This window comes from Salvia miltiorrhiza, chromosome 8 (genome assembly GCF_028751815.1).
Source record: "Salvia miltiorrhiza cultivar Shanhuang (shh) chromosome 8, IMPLAD_Smil_shh, whole genome shotgun sequence".
Classification (NCBI taxonomy): domain Eukaryota; kingdom Viridiplantae; phylum Streptophyta; class Magnoliopsida; order Lamiales; family Lamiaceae; genus Salvia; species Salvia miltiorrhiza.
The window spans coordinates 12,575,938-12,589,477 of NC_080394.1; the positions used below are offsets into that span (position 1 = coordinate 12,575,938).

Here is a 13,540-nt window from a genome sequence, read left to right on the forward strand (position 1 = left end):
ATGATTACTATTAATAAATTTAATAGAGTAGACATTTGTCGTTGTTCTATACTTTTTGTTGGAATCATGCATCACCAAAATATTTTTTATGGCATAAACATTGTCTTTTTTCAAGATATGTTTGAACTTGGGGATCAACGTGCAATCAAGTGTAGCATGAATGCGGTCACCCTATATTAAAAAAACAACTAAATTAGAAAAACATAATAATGTTGCAAAAATGCTTAAATACGTAATAGTTTAGTGAATAGAGAATTTTTACCTCACGATCATGAAAAATACACTCATAGCTGATAACATTGTTGGTGTTTTGAGATGAGCGGTTGTATGCACACACAAGTCTCATTTTAATTGTAGATCTGGCATTATTTGGTTGCAAATTTTTTACTAAAGACCACATGGTCGGCATGCTTGTGATTAGAGAAATAATGAATATCAAAATGAGAAGGGAGTGTAAGTAAAATTTTAACACAAAAAGTTAGTTTATATAGGCCATGGGGATGCACATTTCAGGGGAGATATATATGAAACTTATATATTTAATATATTATATTAAATGAGATGCTTTGACAATGGAGTTGATTTTGGTTTGATATAATAAAAAGTTGCTGCATTTTTGGAGATATATAAGGAATGTTGTCAAATTACACATTTCACTCTATCACCCTCTCTATCTCTCTCTCTCTCTCTCCCACAAATTTGACGCCATGCATACCTTGAAATAAGGCTTCTTCATCGTCTGTTTAGCTGTGAAGATCATACAAAAAATCCCATTGATCATGCATACCAATCCCTTTGTCTAGCGTGTAAATCAGTAAGAATTAATACGAGATATTGCTAGAGTTCGTAAATAAGTTTTTATTCTCTTGAATTGAAAAACAATCTATAGTAAAAAATTGCATGTAAATAAAAAATAATATTCACTTTTGCAAATGACTACAAGATCCCATGCAATTTATATGTATTTATATTATGAATTTTAAATATTGGATGTTTTTCACAAAAGATTTAATTGAAATTGATAATTTTTCACAAAACAATAAATTTATATTGGATATTTCAAAATAAATTTATCTAAAAATATATAAATTCACAGGAAAAGAATATTTTTCAAAAAAATATAAATTCTAAGTATAAATTCATAAATTTACTATTGGTGATTTTAAATTTTAAATATTGGATATTTAAATTCACACGGGTAAATTCACAATATATATATATATATCAAAATTTATATGAATTCACACTGAAAAATATTGGTGACTTTAAATTTTAAATATTGGATATTTATATAAATTTTAAATAATGAATATCAAAATTCAAAATGAGAAGGGAGTGTAAGTAAAATTTTAACACGAAAAGTTAGTTTATATAGGCCATGGGGATGCACATTTCAGGGGAGATATATATGAAACTTATATATTTAATATATTATATTAAATGAGATGCTTTGACAATGGAGTTGATTTTGGTTTGATATAATAAAAAGTTGCTGCATTTTTGGAGATATATAAGGAATGTTGTCAAATTACACATTTCACTCTATCACCCTCTCTATCTCTCTCTCTCTCTCCCACAAATTTGACGCCATGCATACCTTGAAATAAGGCTTCTTCATCGTCTGTTTAGCTGTGAAGATCATACAAAAAATCCCATTGATCATGCATACCAATCCCTTTGTCTAGCGTGTAAATCAGTAAGAATTAATACGAGATATTGCTAGAGTTCGTAAATAAGTTTTTATTCTCTTGAATTGAAAAACAATCTATAGTAAAAAATTGCATGTAAATAAAAAATAATATTCACTTTTGCAAATGACTACAAGATCCCATGCAATTTATATGTATTTATATTATGAATTTTAAATATTGGATGTTTTTCACAAAAGATTTAATTGAAATTGATAATTTTTCACAAAACAATAAATTTATATTGGATATTTCAAAATAAATTTATCTAAAAATATATAAATTCACAGGAAAAGAATATTTTTCAAAAAAATATAAATTCTAAGTATAAATTCATAAATTTACTATTGGTGATTTTAAATTTTAAATATTGGATATTTAAATTCACACGGGTAAATTCACAATATATATATATATATATCAAAATTTATATGAATTCACACTGAAAAATATTGGTGACTTTAAATTTTAAATATTGGATATTTATATAAATTTTAAATAATGAATATCAAAATTCAAAATGAGAAGGGAGTGTAAGTAAAATTTTAACACGAAAAGTTAGTTTATATAGGCCATGGGGATGCACATTACAGGGGAGATATATATGAAACTTATATATTTAATATATTATATTAAATGAGATGCTTTGACAATGGAGTTGATTTTGGTTTGATATAATAAAAAGTTGCTGCATTTTTGGAGATATATAAGGAATGTTGTCAAATTACACATTTCACTCTATCACCCTCTCTATCTCTCTCTCTCTCTCCCACAAATTTGACGCCATGCATACCTTGAAATAAAGCTTCTTCATCGTCTGTTTAGCTGTGAAGATCATACAAAAAATCCCATTGATCATGCATACCAATCCCTTTGTTTAGCGTGTAAATCAGTAAGAATTAATACGAGATATTGCTAGAGTTCGTAAATAAGTTTTTATTCTCTTGAATTGAAAAACAATCTATAGTAAAAAATTGCATGTAAATGAAAAATAATATTCACTTTTACAAATGACTACAAGATCCCATGCAATTTATATGTATTTATATTATGAATTTTAAATATTGGATGTTTTTCACAAAAGATTTAATTGAAATTGATAATTTTTCACAAAACAATAAATTTATATTGGATATTTCAAAATAAATTTATCTAAAAATATATAAATTCACAGGAAAAGAATATTTTTCAAAAAAATATAAATTCTAAGTATAAATTCATAAATTTACTATTGGTGATTTTAAATTTTAAATATTGGATATTTAAATTCACACGGGTAAATTCACAATATATATATATATATATATATATATATCAAAATTTATATGAATTCACACTGAAAAATATTGGTGACTTTAAATTTTAAATATTGGATATTTATATAAATTTATCTAAAAAAATATAAATTCACAAAAATAAAGGATATTTTTCACAAAACTATAAATTGCATGATATAAAAGAGCACTGTATAGATTGTAGCAAGTGGGCCCCGCAACTTATATATATCATCCTATGAAATAGTGAACTTTCTAAATATAAATCAACTTTCCAAAAATAGATTGAGTAAAAGAGCGGGAAATTTTTTTTGCTAGATGGACCAGCTTTTATATATGTATAGATTGAGAGCATTACAATTTACACATTCTAAACCTATTGGTATTGGAATAGAAAAAATCAGACCGTGAAAAAAAAGTAAAAATCTTAGATATTGTATATAATTAAAGAAGTAGAAACCATGTAGAATTATAAGTATAGGTTAGCAGCATAATCTCATGAATTGCTTGATCGTAAAGATTGAATTCAAGATATATAGTAGTCCTACTAGGAGTCGGATGATCAATATCTATAAATTACCTACAATTGAGTTAATTTGTTGATAATTAATTCCTTAATTTCTCAAAGATGGCGGAGTTAGGTTACGATTTGAATCCGTTCTTGTACCACAAAGACGAATATGCGAGAATAGAAGAAGAGTTGGAGCAGTTGCAGCAAAAGCGAGGAGATGAAGCACAGACTCAGCCCCTTGCTTCTGCTGGAGACGCGGCTATTGCCAAGCAACAGGATATCAGCTCTCAACCACCCTTGCCTAGTCTTCCCCCACCCGACTAATACTCAAAATCCTTTTATATTTATTCACAAATCCATGTAACTATTCTTCTTCATTGCCACTACTATTTTTTTTATGTAGTTTCCAGATTTTTTTTCCTCTTTATGTGATATGGTCTGTGTAAACCTCATTCATCAACTCTTAAATCTTATTAATGGACATACATATCATTATCTAGTTATATTTCATGTTTCTCAATCTCTCGCTAATCAAATATCTTTGAAACACAAAAATGTATATTAATGATACATGCACGTCAAAACCATCTACCGTTAGTCCAACACATGCACACTCTTATCTTTTCTTTTCAATACTACTTTTAAATATCTTTTGCTAGCTTATTTTAAAAAATTTATAAACTTCAACAGCTAATGAAATGTTTCAATATCTTATAAGATGTAATTTTTCAATAACTTGTAAATTGTCAAAGTGTTGGATAATTAACATTATAAATAAAAAATAGAATTTTTGGTTGGAAAAAAAAAACTTTAATAAAGAGAAAATCGAAGAGATATATAAATGATAGAAATAATATAAAATAAATTTTGAATAAAAGATTATGAAAAAAATAAGTTGAATTGGAGATTTTTTTTTTTTTACTTAGGGGGGTGTATTCGTTGTGGATTTCCACAGACTTTAAAAAGTCCATGGAATTTAAATTCCATGGAATTCACATAGATTCCAGACGACTTTCAAAGAATTCGTGGTTGGATTTCACCCCGATTTTCACTGATTTTCAAAGACTTTACGGGATAATTTTGGAATTGAATTCCATGAAACCAGGACCCGCGGAGAACCAGCGCCCGCTAGAAAAGACCCAGCGACCGCTGAGTTCCAGCGAGCGCTGGAAACCCAGCGACCGCTGGGATTTACACATAATTATTAGCAATTCCAGCGACCGCTGGGATTTACCTCCCTAAACATCTAAACAAGATTAACAATACAAGGAACAAAATACATCCACGTCAGGTCTTATTAGCAAAACAGAAAATTAAGAGAGGTCAAATCTATTATGAATGTGTCGGCCGCCATCAACAATTTGAGGGGCTTAGTGCATTTCTCAGTAAACAAAAGTGCCATGGTCGATTATGAATGTGTCGAGCTTCGGCCGCCATCAACATCAAAGAATTCTCTGTGTTCTCATTTGAATTTTGAGTTGCAAAATCATGAATATTTCCGGCGCTAATTTGCGCGAAACCACTCAGGTTCCGATTCTGAATGTTGCATTCACCTTATCATTCTCCTTTTTTTTCCGGATTTTTTGTAGTCTGCAAGTGCTTGTTTATTTCAAAATGTATTTCTTTTGTTTGTGACTTTTTATGGGTTCCAGCGAGCCGCTGACCACCGGACGAGCAGCAGCAACTCCAGGCCGTCGATCTCAGGCAGCTCCAGGCCGCGACTCCAGCGAAGCAGCAGCGGTAGTCGGCGGCGATCTCTACTCCGGGCGAGCAGCAGCAGCTCCAGCGGCGCTCGTCGGCCCAAGCAGCGGCGGCGACGTTGGACTTCGCCGGAGTCAGAGATGGAGGGAGAAAGAGCCGAACCGTGTGAGAGAGAAATATGAGTGTCAGTAGAAATATGAGTGTCTGAAAAAAAAAAAAAGGGTGAGAAGGGACTTTAGAGGGTAGATGAACGAATTCTGTATCTCTTGTCAACGATTGCTGAGTTCCAGCGGGCGCTGGAACTCAGCGCTCGCTGGCTTCTTGGCCGCGGGCGCTGGAACTCAGCGCTCGCTTAAAATTTCATGGATTTCAATTCTCGTGGTTCTTGGCCGCAATTCGTCGTGTGTATTTTTTGGATGAAATCCATGAAAGTCATTCCGGATTTTAAGTCAATGGAATAACGAATACACTTAGATTTGTATGGATTTTAAAAAGTCTTGAACGAATACACCTAGATTTATATGGACTTTTAAAAGTCTTGAACGAATACACCCAAATTTCTGCAGACTTTTAAAAGTCTTGAACGAATACACCCAGACTTTTAAAATCCATAGAAATCCATCAAATTCCACAACGAATACACCCCCCTTAGATTAGGATCTTCTATGCGCACCTAAAAATACACAGAAATAATACTACACAAAAATAAAGAGAACAATTGATATAAAAGATAAAGCATATAAATAAAGCAATTTAAATCCTTTGATGGACAAATCTAAAAAATAGGTACTCATTTAATGGACAAACTAAAATAAAAAAGGATAAATCCTTTCGGATCAAATTGATCCGGATCAATGAGGCAAAACAGTCTTAATATTTAAACTAAAAATATGTTTTACCTTAAATATCATTAATAAAAATTTAGAATTTTGAAACTACTAAATTTAATATATTATGGGCATAAATTTAATTATCTTTTCATTTTTCTAGGCTATCAATTAAATTCATGAACTTAAAAGTTTTCCATTTAGTCAATCTAAGTGCCTTTTTATTACGTGTAGCTAAGCCAAGTTTCAAATTCTTAAATTTATATCAAATTAATCTTCTTAATTCATGAACATTCTATTCTTTTTTGTTTTTAAATAATTTGTTTTTTTTTTGTTTGACATTTTCTTTTTGCAACATTTTTTATTTAAACGTACTCAAAATCACCATAAAACACATTTCAACTTATAAATTACTCTCTCCGTCCCACTTATTTTGGCACACTTTTCTTTTTAGTTTGTCTCATTTATAATGACGCTTTCCAAATAAAATATGTGATCCCTACCTATATAGAGTAAATGAGCCCTACTAACTTTACACTCTTAGGGCGTGTTTGATTTTCTGATTAATGGTTGTTTAAGGCGCGGCTTAGGCTTAAGTGTGCGTTTGATAATTAAGGACTGCAACATGGAAGCCCGTCAATTATGTTGGGCCCGATGACAAAATTATTGTTACAACAAGAATTTGCGTGCGGGGGTGTCTACTAGTTACGAAAGCTAGCTTGCTACAATGATCAATTATTTAATTTATTTACCCAGAAATACCTATTGTTTACAATTGAAATCATTCAATTTTTTTTCATCCACCGCGCAATTTCATTCCATTTTACAAATACCAGAGGCGGAGAACTATTCTCGCAACTGCGGGGGATTTATCAACAAGGTAATCGTCGGTTCGGTCGTCTATACGCGTATCATTTGTTGCAAGTCTGATTATTCACGAAGTTTCTCCAACAAATCTTAAACTTCAGTTATTCACGAAATTGACTCGCGAATCACTTCAGCGTCTGATGATTATTTATTTGCCCATATCGTAGGTATTACGGCATTTGTAGGTGTAGAGTTGCATTGCTATTGGATTGTGACACGCCCACCGACTAGGGTTCTGCGAAATGGGTAAGAGTCAATTTTAAATGACCCTTCTTTTTTATTTCGAATCAATTTAAAATGGCCCTTCTTTTTTATTGGATATGCAAATTGCAAATTTCGAACCATTTTGAAGCTCGACGTGGTAATCAACATCAGGGGTGCTCTGTGTCGTATTCCCGCGGCGATATATATCGGTAACAGCATCCATCAAGTCCTCGGCGTTGTCGCCCGTCACGCGGTCTTTACCGAACACGTCCTTCCATGTATCAAGCATGGACCACGATTTGTATCTCATTAGCTGGGCATTCGTGTCGCACTGTATATATCAACAACACAATGAACTAAAATTTTACAGCAGTGAATCCCACCAATTCAAAGCATAAACACGGACCTTCACGATTTGCTCTCACTGTTCGTTAGTACAATCTATCATGTAGTCTCTATGCACATTGAACCCGATCCCACTGCGTTTTAGCATCGTCGATAGGCTGTAGTAGTTTTTCTTCCAAACGCAAATCTTTGAATTAATGTGTGGTACGTCTTTCAAGTCCGTGCCCGGGAACACATTCTTCATAACGTCTTCAAGCCTAGTTAAATAACCTGTTCTGAAGCCATTATCAGACTTCCAGCCTTGAACAACCAGCTCCTTCAGTGAGTTAAGAAGAATCTACTCCTCTTTGATGGTCCAACTCCGACGTGTCTGGTCGGTTTTGTTGACGCGTGCACGGCTCGTGTCATTGCTCCCTCTTTTAAACACAATCGGAACACCTCCCAGAATCAACCACACCAAAACATCAAGTCCATTTCACTAGTAGAAAAACAAATACCGAGCATGCACTGCATAGTCAAATTCTACAATATCTCAAGACATATTCACAATTTAACTAATGAAACAACAAAAACCGCGAATCCTACAAAGACATGTATTTAACAAAATTCACCTCGTAATATATTCAGATGGTGTCGTTCTTGTATGTCTATGACCAGAGATTATGTATGTGCACAAGATATGAGACAAACCCTATCAAATATTAGCGGATAACAGCAAGTGATCAACGTACCTTGATGTGCCGAACTCATTTTAGTGTCAATAGGTTGGAACTCGTCAATCGCTTTCGATTTTATTCCAACAGCTGAGAATGTCTATCGTTGCTCGTGAATTCGTGCTAAATAAAGCACCGAATTCTTTTTTCCTCCCAATTTCACATATCAACAGGAGATATGCAAGGACACTCGTGGAAATAAAAAATATTACAGGGGTTATACTTGTCAATTTACATACTATTAACGAGCGAGAAGAGGTGCTATCAAATACATCAACACTATATCACGTTTTTAAGAAGTGATATCAAATGCATATCTAGTTATTAGGGGTGTCAAAACGGGATGCGGGTATCGGGTTACCCGTCCCGTACCCGATACCCGGTCGGGTATCGGGTACCCGATACCCGCAATAAACGGGAACCGGGTCGGGATCGGGAATCATGGTGTGAAATTTCGCGGGTATCGGGTATACCCGTCGGGTACCGGGTATACCCGGATACCCGCATCTAATATTAACATAATACAAATTTTATATTTTTATTAATTTTTAATAATAGTAATTAGTAAAATTAAAATTTTTACCCTAATATTTTCACTTTCACAGTGAACACGTCAGACGTGACTCGTGAGTTTCTACCCTTCCCTCCCAACTCCCAAATCTTCCACCGCCGTCCCTCTGCAACTTCGCCTCCCGCCGGTAAGTTTTTTTTTCTTGTCTGCTCAGTGCTTACCCAGTTACCTGCGTATAACAATCAACAAGTAAGTAACTGTATAGTCTGTATTCGAATTTTTCCAATTCGCATAAAGAGATTCTGATCAAATATATTTGTCAATAATTATTAATTAGATTTTGATCTCATTCGGCCATTCCATATTGATAATTCGATATATATATATATATATATATATATATATATATATATACTGTATATGAAAATCAGTACTTCAAGCGATCAAAAGCCTCTAATTAATCAAAAAAATTAAAAAATTAAAAATAGGCGGGTAGGCGGGTAGGCGGGTACCCGGCGGTATAGGCGGGATGGGTATCGGGTGGCAGTTTTACTACAAAGTCGGGGTCGGGTACCCGCAATTTTCGGGTAGGGTACCCGACCCGCCCCGAATAGACACCCCTACTAGTTATACAGCACAACCCCACCGGCCTTCCTCTTTCCTTGGGTTTAGCTAAAGTACCTTAACAATACCATAAAATCAAACACGCCCTTAACCCTTTATTCTTAATTTTCATATCCAAAGCAAATGTGTCAAGATAAGTGGGACATAGAGAGTATTAATATGATATCAGACATTATTCCTAAATTTTTTTTTTTTTACATAATTTATTACTCCCCCGACCCAATATATTATAATGTCCCAAAAAAATGGGACACGTAAATTAAAAAAAATGTAGATAAAATAAATGAGAAGAGAGATAGAGAAAGTAGATAATTAAAGTAAATAATTTCCTTTTTTGGATTGTAACATTATAAATGGGACACCCAAAAATAAATAAAACTATGTACCTCGAAATTGGTTACAATCAAATCACATAAATCATATGAACAAGACATCTTGAATTTGATGTCCTACAAATAACAGCATCGTAAATTCATAATCTAAGCTAGCATTAGAACAGAATAAAGTTTCCAAAGTAAGCAAGCAGCAATGTGGTGTAAGAGTGTTAAGAGTGAAAGGAAGGGTGAGGTTGTAAGTGCCAGTCGACGCAGTCGTCGAAGTCGAAGCTGCTGGCGCAGTCCAAGAGCGCATTCTGCTGCTGCTCATAGCGGCATATGTAGTTCAAGCCAACGAGGAGCTCGCAGATGGCCTCCTCTGTCTTACCCCGATCAGCATAGCACAATGTCTGCAGCAGAAGCACATTAGTCCTCGTCACTATCTGCTGCTGCTGCTGCTCGAAATTCCTCTCGCTCTGCCACTTGATCGTATTGTGTGCTAGAGGCCCCAGCCACTTGAGCATCCCCTCCAGCCTCTCCCTCCAGTCGTGGGCCAATGGTGCGTCGTAGATCGCCACATTCTTCGAGTATGACCTTAGCCTAGCCTTCAGAGTCCTTCTCAGGCTTGTCGGGAGCATCTGGTACAGATCGTCCCTCGCCTCCTCCCCCACCAGATGTGGGTAGCACAGCAGTTTCTCGATGATGATCATCACATTCGCGTAGTGCAGGCTTAGTGCAGAGCCCCCAACTGTGTTGGGAGGCGCCACCACCACCAGCCGGTTCTTTGGCTCTCCAGTAACGCGTTCACCATACATGGGACGAAGTAAACTACTCAGAGGAGTGGCGCCATCACTTTTCCCACTGTTTGCAACACTTATGCCCGAAACCTGACTAATGTGATCATCATAGCTTGCACGATCACCATCATCATCAACCTTGGAAGCAGAACTGCTCAGGCTCAAACACTCCATCAACATCCTCCCCGGCCCGATCCCACACACAAAGTTGAAATCTTCTGGCCCAAACACGCCTTCGCCCTTCTGCACCCTCACTTTAGGCCTATAACCAATGGCCCTCTTCTCCAACTTGTCATTCACAAATGCCCTAGAATGACTATAGCCATTGCTTCTAGTCGAAGCATGCTTTCTCAAACTCCTTCTCACTACATCTAACTGCTTCAAACGCTGTGAGCTCCCATTAGAACAGTCTTGAGCCCTTGCAAGGCCATCTCCGAACACAAGATGTATCCGAGCATAAACTGTACACACAGTCCGTGCCAAGAGTTCCATGGCCTTATCAAACGTCTGGTTCCACAACGAGACATCCTGCAAATGCTTCACATCCTGCCTCTGCCACATCAACTTCTGCTCAAAGGCCTTCCTACTCTCCTCGTGCTGATTCTCCCGAAACTTCTTGGTGGCGGATTCCAACTCGTTCATCACCTCCATCTCGCTGTACAAGCTGACCGTCGTGGTCACGTACCTCTCCATCTTCCTCATCATCCCTTCCATGTCCTTCACCAAGAAACTCAGCTCCCCAACATCAATCACACCAGAAACCACATCCCCATACACATGCTCAAACCCCTGCAATGCAGGGATGCTGCATTTCTTCCCTAACCTCGAAACTACACCAGCAATTCGACTCAAATCATCTAGTTTTTCCACAAGGGCTAGCTCTAGAAGCTGCTTTTCATCACTAGAAACTAGGGTTCTAATCCCATCAGACTTCAAGATTTCGTTTTTGAGCCTAGACACCTCATTGTCAGACAAAGACTTGTGCAAATTCATAATCTTGGACATCACATTAGCAACTTCAAACGACAGAATACCAATAATTTGTCTCTCATGTGAAGGATTTTGTTTCTTGTTCAATGATTTTGTGGAATTATTATCGGAATACAAAGCATGCTTTAAATTGCTACTCACCTGATTCCCCATTCTCAAAATCCAAGTCTCAGCCACCATCTCTGAAATGCAAACACACCCACTTCAGATTTGACTAGCAATTCTCCATTACAGCTATCAAATGAACTCCAAAACAAAAACAAAAGGAGCTAAAAATCAAACAAGAAAACCCCAAGATTGCATCTTTAGCGCGCAATTACCAATACAGCGACTAAATAAGCATCAAAAAAGCAAAAGGGTTTTCAATAATTACACATTTTTGGCTCTTGAAATGTGCAAATGGTGAGTACAGAGCTGGAAAAAGGTAAATTGATCGGTAAAAAAAAACAGAGTGCAAAAAGGAAAAGAATGGAGGGAAAAAGTATTAAGCAGTGGATTTGATTTCACGAGTTTTCCAATGCTGTATGTGTGTGTGCGTGTGAGGAGATTTGTAGAGCCTTTTTTTAAAAAAAGGTGAGAGCAGATTGGAAAGAAGATGGCCCTCAGTAGTTCAGAGTTTGAGGTCTGCGCAACTTTCAGTGTTGCATTAGGTTTATTTTTCTTTCGAAATAAATGATGCCACAATTTTTTTTTTTTTTTATAATTAATTTCTGACTAAGAATTTGTGTGGGTAGATACCCTTGACCTATGTGCTTATTTAATTTCTTTTGGAAAAAAAAAAAAAGATTCAAAGTAGAGTCAAAATTTTGGGAGTATCTATGAGCAGTGCACTTGCTCTGGTGGAGCATTGATGAACACATGGAGGATTTGAAACTGAACGGCGCATAGTCTAACCTAGGGTTTTCTTTCTTATTTATTTATTTATTTATTTATCGATCACATTTTTTTCTTTTTAATTGGGAAACCACACGTGAATTGTCAAAAATCCCATTCATAATATATTTTTAGGTTTGTTAAATGATATTATTGTGTTTCTTTACTTGCAGTATCTTGTTTAAGGCAAAAAATAGTGTAATCAGAATCGAATCGAGTAAATAATTTATTTTTTTAATAAGAATCGAGTAAATAATTGCTTCAACTTTATTTGAATATAAAGTCATGTCCAAAATTTGCTCAAGATTGCGTTTACTTTGATGGATAAATTTATCCATAGAAAATGATGGATAACAAAAATTTATACTTTTAAAAAACTTTTTTTTTTCTAACATTTGACACAAAAGCATTTCCCTTCCTTATTTTCACTTCAAGGATGGATAATATTATCCACTCAAATATGGAGGGATAATATTATCCATCTTTGAAGTGAAAATAAGGAAGGAAAAATGTTTGTGTGTCAAATGTTGGAAAACAAATGAGATATTTAAATCCATAAATTTTTGTTATCTATCATTTTTCATGGATAAATTTATCCATCAAAGTAAACACAGCCCAAAAAAAAAATTATGTCCAAAATTGTCGGTTATCAATCCAGTTTCTATTTAAAATAAGAAATAGTGGTATTTGTTTGTCACCAAATCGGTTGGAAGGGAAAATACAAAGTTTTATCGGACGATAATTATATTCATATAATTATATTGGACTCATTATTAATGGGAAAATACTATTAAGTATCTAAATTAAATTGTTGTATATATGACTTAAATCAGTCCTCATTTTAATGTTGGTGTGAAAGAAATTGAGTCTTAAAATCGACTGCAAGGCTGCTTATGTCAAGACAATTCGACGATATTATGCTGACAACGTCTATTAAAATCGTGGAAAATAATAAGACTTTTTGTTTCTTTTTTCTTTTTCTTTTCAGAACCAACTCTTTGTTTCTTAATTTCTTTCAAAAGTAAAAAACCGTGAAAAATAATAAGACTAATTAGGTTGAACTCCCATGAAATCATATCACCCCAATTTTGTGAAGAAAAATCTGAAATCCCACTTCTTATATTTTAGGATTTTTTTTCATTCAAAAGTCCATAAAAATGCAGTGGTGACACGTGCAATTTGAATCAAATACACAGTACACATTGGAGGAGACGTCCTGACATATGTTGTACTAACAAAGTTGGGAAGTCAAATTGCAATAATAACCTTGAAAAGTCCCTGCATCACAGATTCAAACCAAC

General features: G+C 34.8%; 1 protein-coding gene across 1 annotated transcript; it reads right to left on the bottom strand.

Moving 5' to 3' along the window:
* Positions 1-9,574: 9,574 nt before the first annotated feature.
* On the bottom strand, positions 9,575-12,013 carry LOC131001086 (protein PSK SIMULATOR 3-like). The gene is made up of 2 exons (XM_057927290.1): positions 11,740-12,013; positions 9,575-11,548 (listed from the first exon to the last, which is right to left on the bottom strand). Exon 2 carries the CDS (start codon positions 11,544-11,546, stop codon positions 9,810-9,812), a length of 1,737 nt encoding a protein of 578 aa, XP_057783273.1. The 5' UTR covers positions 11,547-11,548; positions 11,740-12,013; the 3' UTR covers positions 9,575-9,809.
* Between the last annotated feature and the right edge of the window lie 1,527 nt (positions 12,014-13,540).

Excerpts from the sequence above, each read along its gene's own strand:
- LOC131001086 (XM_057927290.1), bottom strand. The coding sequence starts at position 11,546 with ATGGTGGCTGAGACTTGGATTTTGAGAATGGGGAATCAGGTGAGTAGC.